At 34.9% G+C, this 19,900-nt stretch overlaps 1 protein-coding gene across 11 annotated transcripts in view; it reads right to left on the reverse strand.

The window, feature by feature from the left end:
• TUT4 (terminal uridylyl transferase 4) overlaps positions 1–19,900 on the reverse strand; it is a 127,267-nt gene that overhangs the window by 90,671 nt on the left and 16,696 nt on the right. For all 11 annotated transcript variants that reach the window (XR_008389700.1, XR_008389701.1, XM_053655433.1 and 8 more), the window contains exons 2-3: positions 10,737–11,618; positions 2,836–2,999 (exon numbers count right to left, since the gene is read on the reverse strand). Coding sequence is in view for 9 of the 11 variants with exons in the window: in XM_053655433.1 (XP_053511408.1) it covers positions 2,836–2,999; positions 10,737–11,526 (954 nt within the window). In the remaining 2 variants the exon portion in view is untranslated. The remainder of the gene's footprint in view (positions 1–2,835; positions 3,000–10,736; positions 11,619–19,900) is intronic.

Raw genomic sequence — 19,900 nt, forward strand, 5'->3', positions numbered from 1 at the left:
TAAGTAGCATAGATGGCAGGTAGAAAACAGACGGGGGAAGCAAGAATAGTATGGGAAATATAGAAGCTAAAGAACTTAAGACACATGGACATGAACTAAAGAGGAAAAATGTGAGTGGGAGAGGGTGTGCAGGGGGAGGGGAATGAAGGAGGGGAAATGGTACAACTGCAATAGCATAAACAATAAAATATATTTTAAAAAACACTAGAAAAACTTCTATTACTGACTGTGCAATGTATTATATAGGCACAACAGAAATTAACAGAAAAATGTTTTCATTATAATGGAGCTTCTAGTTTCACAGAAGAGATCGTGAAAATTGTTTAAAAATTCCTTTACTTATAGTTTCATTTTATTTAACCAGTAAACAAGCACACTAATAAATCTTAAAATTCCTGAGACAGAAAGAAAAGATCAAGCAAATTAACAATCACAAGATTACTTATCGTAACCCCCAGCCCAGCACCTCTTAGCCAGGTAATATTTGGCTTCTCCATTTCATCTACTGTACTATACATCCCTGTGGCTATCTGCTGGAAGCTCCGTTGGTTAGAATGTCATCCTGATACACCAAATTGCAGGTTCAATCCCTGGTCAGGGAACATACAAGAAGCAACCAACAGTGAGTGGAACAACAAATTGATGTTTTTCTCTCTCTCTAAAAATCAACTGAAAAATAAAGAGTATACTTTATTGAAAACAAAAGGTTTTGGAGGGCTTGAAAAACAGAGATGTCAGAAAGAAAAGAGACTACAGACATCTCTGCTGGTATTGGCACATTGATTTTATATGATTACTGTTTAAATTCAACAACAAATAAAATGTTTCCATGCTTCTAAGGTTTTCTTTCAGCCTACACCATTCTTTATTACCATCAAATATCCATTCCACCCTAACTTCTTCCTTCTTTCAAGAATTGGTCTTTCCCACTTCATATCCTATCTTCCCATCCAGCCCCCCCCACCACTTATTTTTCTCAAAACACATTGTTCACATTTCCTTTACACATCCCATATAATTTATCTACATCACCCTTCCCCACCCACCTGGTCCACTCCTAGTCACTCCTTTTGACTCCAGCATCACCTCCACATAAAGCATTCCCCAATTGATGCTTCTCCACCCCAACTCAAGTTGATCATTCCTTCGTCCAAAATTCCATTTTCAAACAATACTGTTAGTTTTTTTTTTACTACTATTATGGTTTACTTACATGTCTCTCTCTAATTAATAAACTCCTAGAAAAGCAGTATCATGTTTTAGGGGGGAGTTTTTTGGGGGTTTTTTTGCAACATCATGTTTTCAAAAATGCCATGCATACCCCATTCCAACTTTATATCACCATATCATGGCACACAAAGGCCATAATATGGTGATAAAGGCGCTCAATGTTAACTTTGACAATGAAGATCCAGAATAGCTACTAATTTCATGCTTAGGAAAGGGAAAGTAAAAGGAAAGATAAACTAAGTAAAACAGCAAACTGCAAAAAAAAGGATTCTAACTAGGACCTTGTTAGACTCGCCATGCAACCCAAACTCTCTCCTACTTTACGGGCTTCTACTCTTTGATATTCATAGGGTGACTACTCTGTCATAAGTTCTATTAATAACCCAGGACTGCCCTCTTAAATTTAGCTATGACCTCCTTTTTCTAAACTACACAAAATCAGACCATTTATTACCTGTATTATTTACCAAAAATGATGACCTATTTCCTTGATTGCATACTCACAAATACCTCAAGTATCTATTTGTGAACAGATTAATTTATTTTTCATTCCTTCAATATCTAACAGTGTTTTTATTAAGGCTAGGAATGTATACTTCTAAGTTAAGAAATTAATTAGTACTCAGAAACAAGATACCAATGGCTAGAATAGTTCCTAATACATAGATGTTCAGTAAATATGTGAGAAAAAAGAGGTGTTAAAAAAAGGTAAAGGGAAGAGATAAAAGCCAGCAGGATGGGAAGAAGTCTAGAACATCATGTAGTATCTTCTAACTCATTTCTGTCAGTGCAAATAAACTGTTACTTTCTAATGGGCAGAAACTGTGCCATATTCACCAATAAATTTCCCATGCCTAGCTCATTTACCTAGAACATAACAAGAACTTAGTATCTATTTGATGACTGAATAAATGAAGGGTCAGCAAATGTCTTCCCTTAAAAGACAAGTAATGTTTTGGTAAATATTTACCATGCTCTGGTAAATAGTAGGTATTTTATGCTTTGTGGGCCATACTATTCCTTATAGCAACTACTCAACTCCATATTGCCATGGTGGCACAAAAACAGCCACAGACAGACAGTATGTTAACAAATGGGGGTGGCTATGTTCCAATAAAAATTTGTTTACAAAAACAAGAGGCTAGGGCCATGCTCTGGTAAATAGTAGGTATTTTATGCTTTGTGGGCCATATATTCCTTATAGCAACTACTCAACTCCATTTTGCCATGGTGGCACAAAAACAGCCACAGACAGACAATATGTTAACAAATGGGGATGGCTATGTTCCAATAAAAATTTGTTTACAAAAACAAGAGGCTAGGTATATTTAACCACACTTTAAAAACACAAAACCAAAAAAAACAAAAGTAAGAGGATAGGCCATAGTTCTTCAACCTCTGGGATAAATAAATGAAGTCAGACTCATAGACATAAGGATTTGATTAAAAAAGGAGGGAAGGGAGAAAAGACAGAAGAGGGAAGTACAAAAAGATGAATGCTATCTCTGCCTTAGGAATAGAAGAAAAATTGAAAAAGCTGTACTTGAGAAATAAAGGTTATAGAATACGCATTTTCTTCCAAATAACTAAAACAACATAGTATACTTTTTCAAGTCGAAAGATGTGATCTCTTTCTAAGCGTTCTTCTGCTTGTTTTAAGCCTAGCCTCTGCTCAGGTGTCAATGTAGATTCATCTATCACAGTGGCATTTTCTAAATAGTCCATCTCTGAAGCATTTTCTTTATTAGATTCATCATTCTTCATTTTACCTAGAAAAGGAAGCAATCATTTAGTTACCATCATCAGAACTGGTACATTTTTTTCCTCAATAATTTTATTTAGTTATTTTTCAAGTACAGTTTTTTGCCTGTTTCTCCCATCCCAGCCCCCCCCACCCCGTGCTCCCCACCTCCCTCCATTTCCACCCCCCCCCCCCGTTCTCATCCCTGTGTCCTTCATATTTGCTTCTCCAAATCCCTCCCCCTTTTTCCCCCTTAAATTCCCTTCCCTCTCCCCTCTGGTCACTGTCCCCTTGTTCTCTATTTCAGTGTCTTTGTTTTTATTCTGCTTGCTTGTTTGTTTTGATGTTTAGCTTCCTGTTAAAGGTGAGATCATATGGTATAGAACTGGTACATTTTTAAAAATGTAATTAAAAACAGACATTCAATTTATACACACGTTAGAAAATATTCTTTCCTTGACTGTGTAAGTTGGCATACCTACATACAATGTAAGAAAGAGATATACATGGTATCAAAATTGAAAAAGAAAAATCTACTGCACAGGTCAAATGCCTATCTTGTTTTTACAATATACCTATCAAAAGAGACAAATATCACTGAGACTTACAAGGCTAACATAACCATCTGCGGAATCTCTGAAGTAAGTATGATAAGCTCTTTTAAGTCCCAAAGATTAGTCACTGAACTAAAGTCACTTTAGTAACGTTATCACTACACACTAGCAGCTTAAAAAACATACATACTCCAGACCACAAACCCACACCAGCCTCTTTCTTCTTTGCTTTCACTGAACTCATGGATATCTCTACCACATCAATATTTCTTTTTAGCCTCCGAACTAGATTGTAATCGCTTTAAAACATAGACTGTGTGCTTTCATCTTTGCATTTGCAGCACCTAGCAATACATACCTGGCATACAGTAGGTTCTACCATCAGTATGACTTTTTAATTACAATTGAAGCATGTTATTCTCTTGCTTAAAATACTTAAAAGTCCTTCTCAAAGAGTCAAAATAGAGTTTAAACTCTCTAGCATATTACATAAGTCCTTCCCTTCATATAAAGACAGTAAACAGAACACAATTTAATTTTGTTATAGTAAGTGCTACAAAGGAAAAAAGCAAGTAACTGAGAGGGAAACCAACTTTATATATGGGAGTCACGAAAGGTGTATTTAAAAGTTTAAGCTAAGACTTCAAGAAAGAGAGCTGTGCAGTCTGTATTTCTAAATTTACATCCTGTTCTAACACCTGTCACTTTATTCATACCAAATGTGCTAGAATGGATCATTGCTACTTCAAATCTCAATGCCTATTTACATACACTGGTCACTCTACCACCAAAGCCTTCTCCATTTAAATTAGTAATGTTTATCTGTTCTGCATATCTATTATCTCACGTTTGCACAGTAACATGATGTCAATGACTAGGTCTTATTTAACTTTGTACCTTCAGATTTTAATACAATGCCTAGACCAGAGATAACACTTAATAAATTGTATTAAAGAAATTAATCTGGATATATCCAAGAGCACATGTAAAAGTAAATGCCCATAGATAATCAACAAATCTCTCCATTCTTCTCTTAAAAGTCAGCTACATAGCAACTACAAAAATTCTGATGGTCAATTCTACCTTTTGATACTATTTTTCTGAACAAAACAGAAGTATTATGCCTATGGAGGTGATGTCTCCCATACCACAAAAGCAAAGAATAGGCAGGTGAACTCTTATATAAAGGATGTTATACAGCCCTGGTTGGTGTAGCTCAGTGGACTGAGCATGGGCCTGAGAACCAAAAGATCTTGGTTCAATTCCCCATCAGGGCACATGCCTGGACTGCAGGCCAGTTCCCAGCAGGGGCCAGTTCCAGCAGGGAATGCACCAGAAGCAACCATACATTGATATTTCTCTCTTTCCCTTCCCTTCTAAAGATTAATTAATTAATTAATTTTAAAAAAAGAAAACAAGTTAAAAAAAAAAAAGATGTTATACAAAGGATTTTAAATTACTGTCAGGAGGACAGTGATGCACCATGAGCAATTTGCAACTGTGTTCTAATATTTGGAAAAATAATTTAGGTTTTTTAGTAATAATTTTATGACAGAAATGAAAAAAAAAGGTGAAATCCTCCTCACTTCAACAGTTCATGAAAAAGGACAGCAGCAAGGCAATAATGTAATATTCTATCCTTCTCTCTATGTACAACTTGCCCTATGTGACAATAATTTAAGAAACACTTAGCTAACCTAGTGACACTTCTAATGTTTGAATCCTTTTTACAGTGTCTTTGTGAAAGAGTTTGCCTTCATATTCTCTGCTTTTGTGGTAGGAGAGACATCACTTCCAGAGGCACATGAGCAATCCTGCAACATTATAATTCCTACCAATATAAAGAATTAGAGAAAACTACCTTTCTTTAAATGTAGAATTTTAAATATTAAAATTAAAATTAGATTACTTAATTTCCTGAAATCAACATTAAAATTAAATAACATCAGGCAGAATTCCCCAAACTTTGTTTCACAGAACACTAGTTCCTTAAGATGCTAATACTCTCACAAAACAAGAGTTGAAAACAGGTATTCATAAAAAAACCTATACACGAATGATCACAGTAACACTATTCACAAGTCAAAAGTGGAAACAACCCAAATGTCCATCCCTAAATAAATGAAGAAACAAAATGTGACATGGGATATACAATGGGATATTATCATTCGGCTGCCTTAGGTCAGGCTGCCATAACAAAATACAATGGACTGGGTGGCTTACACAACAGAAATTTGTTTTCTCACAGTTCCAGAGACAGGAAAGTCAAGAACAAGGTGCCAGCAGGGTTGGTGTCTGATGAGAGTTCTCTCTCCTTGGACTACATGTAGACAGCCACCTGACATGGCCTTTCCTAGGTGCAGGCACTGAGAAAGATCTTCCTCTTCCTCTTCTCATAAGGCCTTCAATAATATGTGCTTAGGACCCCAGCCTTATGACCTCATTTAATCTTAACAATCTCCTAAAAGCTCTTATCTCCAAATACAATCAGGTTGGGCGTTAGGGATTCAACATAGGAATTTTGAGAAGACACAATTCAGTCTATAGCATCAGCATTAAAAAGGAAAGAGGTACCAGTATATACTATATAAATGAACCTTGAAAACATGATGGTTAATGAAGGAAGCCAGACACACAAAAAAACACCTATTTTAAGATTCCATTTCTATAAAATATCTAGAATAGGAAAATATATGGAAACAGAAGGCAATCAGTGGTTGTCTGAGGCTGGCATGAGAAATAAGTTTCCTTTAGGGGTGATGAAAAAGTTCTGCAATTAAGACAGTAGTAATGGTTGTACAACACTGTAAGTGCTCTTAATGGCACTGAACTGCACCTTTGAATTGGTAAATCTTGTATGTATTATAGCACAAAAAATTGTTAAATATGGAGTTAACATATGATTCAGCAATTCTACTCCAACATATATATCAAGGACAAATGAAAACATACAAATACATCCATATAAAACCTTTTAAACCAACGTTCATAGCAGCATTTTTGATAATAGCCAAGTGATAGAAACAATTCAAATATCTATCAACTGATGAAAGAATAAACAAAATGTGATACAGCCATATAATGAAATATTATTCAGCAATAAAAAGGAATGATGTATTGATATATGTATATCACCACAGAGATGAATCTTTTTTTTCAATCCTCACCCAAGGAATGCTTATTGATTTCAGAGGGAGAGGGAGGAAGGGAGGGAAGGAGATGATAGAGATAGATAGAGATAGAGATAGAGATAGAGATAGAGATAGAGATAGAGATAGAGATAGAGATAGAGATAGAGATAGAGATAGAGATAGAGATAGAAAGAAAAACACTGATCTGTCTCCCATATATAGCCCAACCAGGGACCAAACCCACAACCTAGGTATGTGCCCTGACCAGGAATGAAACCTGCAACCTTTTGGTAAGCAAGACAATGCTCCAATCAATTGAGCCACCACACCAGGGCAACATGGATGAATCTTGAAAACATTATGCTAAATAAAAAAGGCAGACACAAAAGGCTACATGCTGTATGATTCCATTAACATAAAATAGGCAAATAGAGAAGGTAGATTAGAGGTTGGCAGTGGTTAGGAGAAGGGGGTAATGAGTACCTTCTAATAAATATAGCTTCTTTTGGGGGTAATGAAAATGTCAGGAATTAGACAATGGTGATATCTACATGCCATTTGAATATACTAAAACCCACTAAATTGTATATTTTAGTCACTAATTTATATATATATTTTAAATATTTTATTTATTTATTTATTTATTTTAAAGATTTTATTTATTTTTAGAGGGGAAGGAGACAGGGAGAGAAACATCAATGTACAGTTGCCTCTAGTGTGTCCCCTGCTGGGAAATGGTGTGCAGGGAACTGGCCTGCAACCCAGGCATGTGCCCTGACTGGGAATCGAACTGAACTGTATATTTTTAAGTGACAAATTTTATGGCATATGAATTATATCTCAACAAAACTATTCTATAAGAAGATACATTAAAAAATTAGACAGATCGTGACAAGGACTATGGAGAAAAATTAAATGGGTAAAAGGTATAAGAGTATTAAGAGGTAGAGGTGAAGGCTGTAAATTTTAGATAAGTGATCCAGCAAAAGTCTTACTGAAAAAATGAAGGAGGTAAGAGAGCTAGCAATATGGGTATCTGTGGGAGGAGTGTTCCAGGCAAAAAAAAAAAAGGGAAATGTGAAGGCCATTAGGTGTACATCTGCCTTTACATTTGAGGAACTGAAAGGAAACTATGCAACTGAAGCAGAGAGAGAAAAAAGGTAAAACATAGATGAATGAGGGCAGAAAAATGTTGGAGGGCCTCAGACCATGTAGGGCTTGTAAGTCACTGCAAGGACACTGGCTTATTCTGATGTATGAGAAACCACTGAAACATACATGAACAGTAGTTACATGATCTGAATAACTTTAACAGGATCATTCTGTCTGCTATACTGAAAATATAATGAAGGAAGGTGTAAGTGAAAGTAAGGAGTCTGATTATGCTACTTAAAAGCAAGATCCTGGCCAACAGCATCAACTTCTCTAGGGAGCTTGCTAGAAACCTAGTATTCCAGGCCCTACTCTGTAAACCTTCTAAGTCAAAAAACCTCGGGGAATGAAGCCTGAAAATCTGCATTTTAATATGACTCCCAGGTGATTCATATACCTATTAATGTTTGAGAAGCCCAGATCTAAAATACCTCCCCTCAAATATTTACTACGCTCACTCTCTCACTTCTTTGAGTTATTTGCTCTAACATCACCTTCTCAAAGACAATTTAAATTTGAAACACCACCACCAGACAGGGTAGCATCATTCCCTATAACCTTTATCACCATATAACTTATTACATACTTTTGTTATTTACTGCATTTGCTGTTTGTCTCCTCCCACTCAGAATAGTAATTCCATAAGAGCGTGTGGTCTGTTTTGTTTATTGCCATAATCCAAGCTACTAGATTAGTACCTGACACCCAGCAGACTCCCAGAAAAATATTCACTGAATGAATAAATGGCTAAAGAAAAAATGGTGGAAGTGCTAAGTCGAGCTAGTTAGGCCCAAAAGAGATTAGTCCACTAATCTCAGGAGGGCATAGGAGCAATCAAATTTCCATCAAGTCTAGTAAATCCAAATAGACAATGATCCAGATATAAAGGTTTTGTTTTATTTACAAAGTGGTACTCTAATAAGAAATATTTCCAATATTATTAATTGGAATTTTTTCATATGATAAAGTGCTAAAGTGACTTCAAGGCAGATATTACACATATTAAAAAGAATTCTTTAAAATAGAAGCACTTATTTAACAAAAATGATTGCTATGCAGAACTGTACATCATTTTTATTAACATGACAAACCAAGTCTCCCAAAGAGACTTCTACTTGGTCTACTAGTTTCCTTAAGCCAGATCAGCTGTTCTCCATGTTAACAAATAACAAAAGTGCACTCTACTAGATTATTTAACCTGCCTAACATAGGCAGCAGACTCTCTACTTTTTATAAAATGAGAAAATTGAGAAACATTTTAAGAGATAAAAACTTACACAAGATTACAGTTTTTAGGTGGGAAAGACAGGATTCAAAACCTATGGGATTTTACTCCAGGGCCCACACTCTTAGCTATCACATGATCGTCTTAATTTATTTTAAAAATATAATCTTTAAACCAGATTTTTCGCTAATTCAGGTAATAAGAACTTCATACGTGACCTTATGCGCCAGGTTTTTTGCCAACTTCAATCATTCACTTATTATCATGTTTAAATTTGCCATATCTAAACTCTACAAGCACTATTATTTACTTGATACTGTCCTCAAATTACTTTTGTTGGCCTTGCCCTAAGCCTTATCTATAAAATTTTGAAGTTGTTATTTTTTATCTTATACACCTAAAGATACTACTATCAAGATAATCTCTGCACCACCAAGACTACACACAATAATCTCTGTACCACCATAAATAAAAAGCTATTTTTGAACTCTTTACCAGCATTTCTCAAAGTGTGGTAAATAAGGATTTAAAAGTAGCTTTTGTGTTTTTTGTCTATACATCAAGAAAAGGCTTTATTCTTTTAACCATAAAAACATTAAGAAAAAAGAATGCCAAAGAAAAATCATTAAAATCAGAATTAAAGTACTCAAAAGACAAGGATAATATTTATAAATAATGATTAACCTCAGAGTAAAATCCCAGAAGAAAATGAATTTTACACTAATAACACTCATGTAAATGGCAACAGTGTCCTAACCAATCTCTGGTTTCAGTCTCGTTCCCATATAAGAATCTGCTGTACTGCAGCCAATGCAAATATATATATTTGCTACATATACATATAGTGCTAAATATAACACTACCTAAAACTCTTCAATTGCTTCTCATTCTGTGTGTATATATATAACACTTTATATACATATATATATATAGTACATATATATAGTGTGTGTATATATATAGCACTATATATAGCACTACCTAAAACTCTTCAATGGCTTCTCAAAACACTCACAATAAAGTCTAAACTCTTTATAATGTCCTAAAAGAGCCTTCATTCTCCAATTCTTGTGTACTTTTCAGTAGCATTTTTGCCACTTTCCTCCTCAATTCCCTCTTCTAGTCATACTGAATCTCAATCATATCTGCAGTCTCACATTTATATCATGCATTTTTTTCAACCCAAAGTCTAAATTTCTCAATTAAATCATGTGCATTCTCAACTCAAGTTTTTGACGTAACTAAATCACCACTTTATCTGTATCACTTCCATCTAACTAAGCTTCCTTGAGGTCTGGGGCTTTGGGGTTTGGTTTTGGTTTGGTGTGGTTTTCCCCTGTAAATACATGCTTGACATATAATAAAAACTCAATACACACACGTTTGGTGAATGAACGAGCAATACATTACCAGGACCATTCAGAAAGAGTATGAGAGGAGGGAGGAGAAAAGGGAGAAGGTGGAAGAAAAGGTGAGGGGAGGAAACATTCTGACTGTACTGACTATAGAAGTCACTAAATTTGTATTTGTACAAGCTTTTTACCTTCCATAATAAACATAAAAGTTCTTTTTTAGCTTAAAGAACCACATTATCTATGTCCTTCTGAATTACAAAGTGGTTAAAATAAAACTAGGGATTTAATATTAATGTAGGCAAATTCCTCCAAAATAGTGACTTGCAGGATAATCTAATGTGTACTTACTCAAATCATCTGATATGTCTTCAATTCCTGAGGCACTATCATCAGATTCACCAGTATTATCTGTAGATGTTTGTTGCTTCTGAGATTGTGGTAAGTTTTCCAGAGTAGATCTTTCTCCCTCTACAACATCAATATTCACTTTGTCCAGAGAAGTCAAGGAGCTTGGGATTCTTTTCCCTATCTGTTGTAATTCTGTCTGTCTCAGGTTTTCTTTCAGCAGTAAACTAGGCACCTTCTCTGCTTCTGCTGGTGAACTAGAAACCTTTTCTGATCTCATCTGAGAACTAGGTGCTTTTTCTGCCTTCTTCTGTGAACTAAGTGCCTTATCTGCTATCACTGTCTGTGAACTGGGTGCCTTTTCTGTTTTCACCGGTGAATTATGTGACTTTGGTGATTTTTCTGCCTTTGTCTGTAAATTAGATGCCTTTTCTACTTTAGCCAGTGAAACAGGTACCTTTTCTGCTCTGACAGGTGAATTAGGTAACTTTTTTGTTTTGCAATGACTTTGATCTCGAAGGACTAACCCCAAATCTTTAGGGTCTGAAACACTGGCAGCGTTTACTTTACATGATTTAACTTCTGTTTTTTCTATACAAATATCATTTTGCTTATTTTTTTTACTACTATTCCTATTTGGAGAGCTGGTCCCAATTTCTTTTATGGATTTATCATTTCTGGCTTTCAAAGTCTGATTAGTTACAACTCTAACTGTTCTGCTTTCTTCAGAAAGGGCCCAAGCATTCTTCTTTGGTTCATGATTTTCATTTTTAGAGATCTTAGACTCTTCCATTATTTGAAAACCTGCTTCTTTCCAATTGTGATATTGTAATATAGCAGATCTCCAGTAGTTTGAATTGCTTCAAAATCCAGTTTATACAAGAGCTATGGAATTAAAAAAAAACAAATCATGTTATTTAAAATGCAAAAGTCATTTTTCAAATATTAGTAAGACATAAACAAACTTAAAATTTGTTCTCAAAACTAAAAAATAAATAGAAAAAATAGTTTAACTCTGAAAACTATATGAGAAAGAATGAAAGCCATTTAGTAAATAATAGCCAAATGCTCATAAAGAAGGTTCTAATACAATTATGGCAATATATCACCAAAAGGAGGGAATATTATAACTAAAATGTTTTATATTACTCAACAAAAACTTTAACTAAAAGGAAAATAATTGTGATGTACCATAAATAACATAAAAGTAAATGGAACGGCCCTGGCTGGTGTAGCTCAGTGGATTGAGTGCGGGCCTGCAAACCAGACAATCGAGGTTCGATTCCCAGTCAGGGCACATGCCTGGGTTGCAGGCCGGTTCCCTGCAGGCCAATTCCCAGCAGGGGACACACGAAAGGCAACCATACATTGATGTTTCTCTCCCTCTCTCCTTCTCTTCCCCTCTAAAGATAAATAAATAACATCTTAAAACAAAAAGTAAATGGAACAAAGAAAACAGAAGAATTCCAATCTATATGCAACATAAGAAATCAATTCATAAAGTCTAACTGGTAGGATCTTGCTCACATGACTTTCCTATTAAAACACTACATAGTTATGTCACTAACTTTCAAACGTGGTTCTCTAAATATAGGGACACAATTCAACATATTTTTCCACCTTTGAAGTATAAAGGACTTTAATAAATTCTTCTGAGATTAAAAAAACTTTTAAACAACAGAAACCCAGAGTTAAAAAATGACAGTAAAATTTTGTATAATATTATAATGATGGATATGTGTCAGCATACATTTGTCAAACTGCATAGAATGTATGAAACCAATGTAAACTACAGACTTTGGGTAATAAAGATATGTCGATGCAGGTTCCTGGCTGTAACAAATGTACTACTGTGCTGCAGGGATGCTGATAGTGGGGTAGGCTACACTATGGTGGGGAAGGAAGTAGATGGGCACTCTGTTCTTTCTGAACTTTCTGTTCAATTATGCTGTGGAACTAAAACTGCTCTAAAAATGTTTTTAAAAAGATGATAGTATACACATTAAAATCAGAACTCATTTCAATTCTAAATAGGAACAATTTTGCATTTATCAGAGAATATAAACTATAAGCAATTTTGTTAAATCAGTCCAATATTAGAAATATCTTGTATACAATACTTATGAAAAGCAGAGGATTTTTTTTAACTATTCACATTACCCTGTAGGCCTTAAATTCAGACTTATGCCTCTAAACAAAGATTAACAACATTGGTAAAAATTAGAGTCAGCAAAAGCAAACTGCATGTGTAGCACCTTTAATTTTACTTGGTTAATTTATTAAATTACATATTTAGGCAGTAGAAAGCCTCTAATATTATAACTATATTACACAAACAAATATATTACCAAAAATAAGATCAGGACACAAATCATTTACTGCTAACTACCTGTATTTGTGCTAAAGCATTCGCAAAAAAACTGAACTCACCTAGTTATATCTCCACTGAAACATCTTACTCAACTTGAACCCAGCTTTTATAATTCCTATTGGTAACAGAGTCCTCTATATATCCTGTGTCTTGATCTCTGCCCAGGTTGTCTTTTATTTTAAAAGGAAAATTTACTAGTCTTCCTAAATTATTTTATAAAGCAATATTTTAAGAAATTATGATAATATTTAAGCCAAAACCATACTAGATTTTCACCATTCATTTCTTTTTGAACTACCATTATTTTCCAGTAAAAAGCTACAGCACTTTTATCCAGTAAATACCCTGGTTTTTGGATATTTGAATTTATTTAATTAATATATTTTGCTTTCATTACTTTTGATAAGGAGTTTTATTGTCAAACAGTTGTCAAATATTTGACTATGCCTAAATTCTTGTAGAAACTGCTACCAAGTTCATAAAATGGGTTCTATTTCTAAAAGTTTAGTTTTACCTAATCCAGTAACTGAAATATTTTAAATTTTCTAATACTACTCTATGATTAAGGGCTCCTGAATAACTTTGTGGATGTCATCTTAGTGACAAAAGCCATAAATAAAAAACTCTGTATGTCAAATCTGCATGTAAGCTACAAAGATTTTTAAAAATCAATAGTTAATATGTAAGTAAATGCTAGTGAAGAGTTCAAGACTCAAAAAAATGCCAGGTTTCACTTTAAGGTAATATTTGTTTCATATAAATAAAAGTACATTTAAATTTTTCATAGAAATATATTTCATAGAAAAAAACAACTAAACTACCATATTTTCATTTCTAAGAATTCTCTAAATCTCTGATTATTCTTTCCTATAGCACTCTGATCTTGTCTTATAAGTTGATGATACAAGAAATCATAAGAAATCTTCTGGTTTCTGAAAATACTAAACATTTTCCTGAAAATTTTTTCTGCTCACTGTACTGCTTCTTCAGTTCCTATTTGTTTTCTTCTCTATCGAGCACACTAATATGCATAACAGAGGTCTCAGAAGGAAGAAAACAAAAAATACTTAAAAAAAAAATAATAGGTGAAAACTTCCCAAACGTGATGAAAGACATAATTATACACATCCAAGAAGCTCAAAAAAACCCCAAGCAAAATAAACTCAAAGAAATCCACACTAAAATAAACTGTTAAACTGTTGAATTGTTAAACTGCTGAAAACCAAAGTCAAAGTGAAAATTCTGAAAGCAAAAGAGAAGCAACTTCTTATGCACAAAGGATCCACCATAAGTTTAACCCCCAGAAATCATGGAGACCAGAAGACAGTGGATGCCATAGTTGGAAGTCCTAAGTACACAAAATTGTAAACCAAGTATTCAATAGCCTTGCAGCAAAACTATCCTTTATAAAGGAGAAATTATGGACCTTCTAGATAAACAGAAGCTAAGAAAGTTCATTACCAGCAGACAAGTTCAGTGGATTGAGTGCCAGCCTGTGAATCAAAGGGTCACCAGTTCGATTCTCAAGTCAGGGAACATGCCTGGATAATGGACCAGGTCCCCAGTAGGGGGCACACAAAAGGCAACCACACATTAATGTTTCTTTCCCTCTTTCTCCCTTCCTTCCCCTCTCTAAAAATAAATAAATAAAATCTTCAAAAAAAATTGATAGAGGACTCAGACAGAAAATTAATAAGAAAACACAGGTTTGAATAACACTATATACCTAATGTATATTCAGGAGAGTATAGCCATCATAAGCAGAATACATATTCTTCTCAAATGCACATGGAACATTCTCCAGAACTGTTATGTTGGGCCACAAAAAACTCAATAAATTTAAAAAGACTGAAGATATACAAAGTATCTTTTCTCATTACAACAGAAAATTAGAAATCAAACCAATAACAAAAAAAACCTGAAAAATTCACAAATATGTGAAAATTAAACAATGTACAACCAACCAATGGATCTAAGAAATCACTGGAGAAATTAGAATACTTTGAGACAAATGAAAACTTGTATTTTACCCACTTTTTAAAAATGGTGATAAAAGAAAACTTCACATGATTTTTAAAGAATAATAAATGAATACTAAGAACAACTGTATATTAATTGGATAACCTTGATACAATGGACAAATCCCAACAAATACACAAACTACAAACACAGTTATAACCCAGGAAATTATGAATTAATCAACCTCCCCCTCAAAAGCCAAGAACCAGAAGGCTATAATGGTGAAGTCTACTCAATATTTAAAGAATTAACATCAATCCTTCTCAAATTCTTCCCCAAAAAAACTGAAAAGGAAGGAACACTCTAATCCATTCTATGAGGCAAGAATTACCTAGATACTATAAATACACAAGCAAAACAAAAATCATCAAAGTACCCACAAACCAAATTCAAAAGCATATGAAAAGGATTATACACCATCACCAAGAGATCTATCTTCAGTACATGTAGTAAATCAATGTGCTATATATCACGTTAATAAATTAAACAGAAAAACACATGGTCACATCAACGGATACAGAAAAAAGCATTGGACAAATTCCAGCATGTTTTCATAATAAAAAAAACACTAAATTAACTAGTAATAGAAAAATTCAATTAACTAGTACTAGTAATAGGGGAGAGGAAAGGGGGGGGAGGGAGGGAGGAATTAGAGCTATCAATAAAACCAGACTCACTATTAAAAGACTAAAAAGTTTTCCCTTAAAATCAGGAATAAGAAAAAGATCTCTGCTTCTGTTAGTTCTATTTAACATAGTACTGGAACTTCTAGCCAGAGCAATTAGGAAAATAAAAGAAATAATAGGCATCCAAAATTGGAAAGGAAGAAATAATACTGAAGAATAAATGTAACCAAGGAGACAACAATTTGTACACTGAAAACTACAAAACTTACTGTAGGAAATTAAAGATTTAAATAAATGAGTTCTGGCTGGTGTGGCTCAGTGGATTGAGTGCCAGCCTGTGAATCAAAGGGTTGATTCAATTCCCAGTAAGGGCACAGGCCTAGGTTGCCAACCAGGTGCCTAGTAAGGGACACTCGAGGAGCAACTACACATTGGTATTTCTCTCCCTTCCTTCCCCTCTCTAAAAATAAATAAATGAAACTTAAAAAAATTTAAATAAATGGAACATTCCATGTTCATAGATTCCTTCCAGCCTACTTCTCCTGCCTACCTCTTCCTTGCTGTTCCCCTTTCAAATTCTCATCACTGCTAATGAGATGCTGGGAAAGAGGAGTAGTTAAAGCTCATGTACCCTACAGCCACAAGGGAATGGAGGCTGGGTGACATGCCTTTTACAGTATTTATCATTCACTTAAAATAATTAATCACTGAACCCACTGAGTATTGTTGTGAAGCTCAAGAGCCCCAAAAACTGTTTAGGCTGCTTTCCCAAAGCCACGGAAAGCTGGAAATGGAGAAGAATTCATGAACAGCAGCCCACTGTGTACTCACCCACTTATTCCCTTCATGTAAGTTACAATTATTGTGAACAATAATTTTTTACAATTAAGATGCCAACAGTACCCAAAGTGATCTACAGATCCACTATCAAAATAACAATGGCACCTTTTGTAGAAATAGAAAAGCCCACTCTGAAATTCGTAAGGAATTTCAGGCACTCTGAATAGCCAACACAATCCAGAAAAAGAAAACAAAAGTTGAAAGTTTCACACTTCTTGACTTCAAAATTTACTACAAAGCTACAGTAATCAAAACAGTATGGTACTAGCATAAAAACAGGACATAAAGATCAATGGAACAGAAAGCCCCAAAATAAACCCTCATATACTCATTCAACTGATTTGACAAAAGTGGTAAAAATATTCAATGGAAGAAACAGTCTTTTCATCAAATAGTGCTTGGGAAACTGAGTATCCACCTCAAAAAATGAAAATGAACCTTCACCTTACAACAGCTACAAAAATTAACTCAAAAAGGATCAAATAAGACAAGGTTTATAATTAGTAAAGCACTAATTGTAAAAGCAAATGACTGGAAAAACTCAAATGACCACCAAAAGGGAACTGGTAGAAAAAACTATCACAAAACCATAAAATATCTTACTATGCAGCTGTAAAATAGAGAAAGTCTCTATTTTGCTATGGAGTGAAGGTAAAGATATAGTGTTAAGTGAAAAATAGTAATATATCATATTTTGCCATGTATATATAATGCACTATGTAATGGACACCCAAGTTTCTGTGTGCATTATAATGTAATGGATACACAGCCTATTACACCCATCATATGTAATCATTATACCCATGTATAACCCTCAAAAATTTGGGTAAAAGAGTATGCAAAACACACAACAAAATCCAGTACATAACAGGATACTTACTGTATGTTAATTTTGAATAAGAAAGAAGAGACTACATATACTTATGCTTTCCAAAATGGAAAGATAAAAACAAAAGGATCAAAGGCCTAAATTTAAGGAATATACAAAAACTATACCTGCCCTGGCTGGTGAGGCTCAGTGGACTGAGCCCCAGCCTGCGAACCAAAGGATCACTGGTTCAAATTCCCAGTCAGGGCACATGCCTGGGTTACAGGCCAAGTCAGGCCCCCCAGTAGGGGGCACACGAGAAGCAACCACACACTGATGTTTCCCTCTCTCCTTCCCCTCCCCTCTCTCTAAAAATAAATAAATTTTTTAAAAAAACTACACCTTATGTTCTAAACTACATACAAACACAAAATATGAAAACTATAATTTTTTGTGACCTTGGGTTTGACAAGTTTCTTAAATATGACATCAAAAGCAGACAAAAGAAAAAATAAATCGGAGTTCATCAACTTCATTAAAAATTAATGTATTTTCTTTAACATCCATCTTGGCAATGACTTTTTGGATTTGACATCAAAAGCAAAGGCAACAAAAGCAAAAATAAACAAGTAGTACTACATCAAACTAAAAAGTTTGTTCAGAGAAAAGGAAACCATTAACAAAATGAAAAGGCAACCTACAAAATAACAGGAAATATTTGCAAATCATGTATCAGATAAGCAGATATAACCAAAATATATAAAAAACTCAACAGCAAAGAAAAAATCAGATTAAAATATGGGCAGAGAATCTGAACATTTTCCCAAAGACGACATACAGATGGCCAACAAGTATATAAAAAGGTGCTCCATATCACTAATAATCAGGGAAATGCAAATCAAAACTACAATGAAATATCACCTCACACCTGATAGAATGGCTGTTATTTTTTAAAAAAGAGACAGTAAGTACTATCAAAGATGTGGAGAAAGTGGAACCCTTGTACACTGTTGTGGGAATATACATTGGTATGGACACTATAAAAACATGGGTCCCGCCAAGATGGAGGCTAGGTAGAAACCCTTCACTTCCTTGCACAACCAAAAGGAAGATAATAATCAATCTAAAAGCAATAAGCAACCAGAACTGCCAGAAAAATCAAACTACATGGAACCCCAACAACCAAAGAGTTAAAGAAACATTCACCAGACCAGTAGGAGGGATAAAGACTGACAGGCAGGCGAGTGGAGAGGACAGGAAGCAAGGTGAGGATCGCGCAGGCAACAGCAGCATACCACGCTGAGTGAGCAGAGTCGGCTGAAAGGGAAACTAAAGCCTCAAGCTAGCTATAAACTACCAAGGGGTGTTGCTAGGGCGGGAGAAACTCCCGGTCTCACAGGAAGGAGTTCCATAGAAGGTGGGGCTACAGCCGAGCAAACCAGTTGCATTCTTCCTTCTCTGACCCCTCCCCCACAGACAGTGCCACAATGCAGCAAAGAGGGTTGCCTCACCTGGGTGAATACCTAAGGCCCCGCCCCTCTACAACATGACAGGTGCACCAAGACAAAGAACTATGGCGCAAATGAAATAGCATATCATAACTGCAGAAAAAGAGCTAAGAGATGAGGAAATAGCTAACCTATCTGATGCAGAGTTCAAAACACTGGTAATCAGAGTGCTCACAGAATTGATTGAGCTTGGTCTTAAAACGAAGGAACAAGTGAAGGCTACCCAAAGTGAAATAAAGCAAAATATACAGGGAACCAACAGTGAAAGGAAAAAACCAGGACTCAAATCAACGATATGGAACAAAAGGAAGAAATAAACATCCAACCAGAACAGAATGAAGAAACAAGAATCCAAAAAAATGAGGAGAGGCTTAGGAACCTCTGCGACAAGTATAAATGTTCCAATATCCAAATCATTGATGTACCAGAAGCAGAAAAACAGAAGCAAGAAGTTGAAAACTTATTTTAACAAATAATGAAGGAAAACTTCCCCAGTCTGGTAAAGGAAATAGACTTTCAAGAAGTCCAGGAAGCCCAGAGAGTCCCAAAGGAATTGGGCCCAAAGAAGAACACACCAAGGCACATAATCATTAAGTTACTCAAGATTAAGATAAAGAGAGAATTTTAAAAGCAGCAAGAGAAAAGGAGAGTTACCTACAAAGAAGTCCCCATAAGACTATCAGCTGATTTCTCAAAGGAAATCTTACAGGCAAGAAGGGACTGGAAAGAAGTAATCAAAGTCATGAAAGGCAAGGATCTGCATCCAGTATTACTCTAGCCAGCAAAGCTATCATTTAGAATGGAAGGGCAGGTAAAGTGCTCCCCAGGTAAGTTAAAGTTAAAGGAGTTCGTCATCACCAAGCCATTATATGAAATGTTAAAGGGACTTATCTAAGAAAAAGATGATCAAAACTATGAACAGTAAAATGACAACTCACAACTATCAACAACTGAACCTATAAAAAACAAAAATGTAAGCAAACGACTAGAATAGG

This window comes from Artibeus jamaicensis, unplaced genomic scaffold (genome assembly GCF_021234435.1).
Source record: "Artibeus jamaicensis isolate MK-2021 breed Jamaican fruit bat unplaced genomic scaffold, CSHL_Jam_final scaffold_1019, whole genome shotgun sequence".
Lineage (NCBI taxonomy): Eukaryota > Metazoa > Chordata > Mammalia > Chiroptera > Phyllostomidae > Artibeus > Artibeus jamaicensis.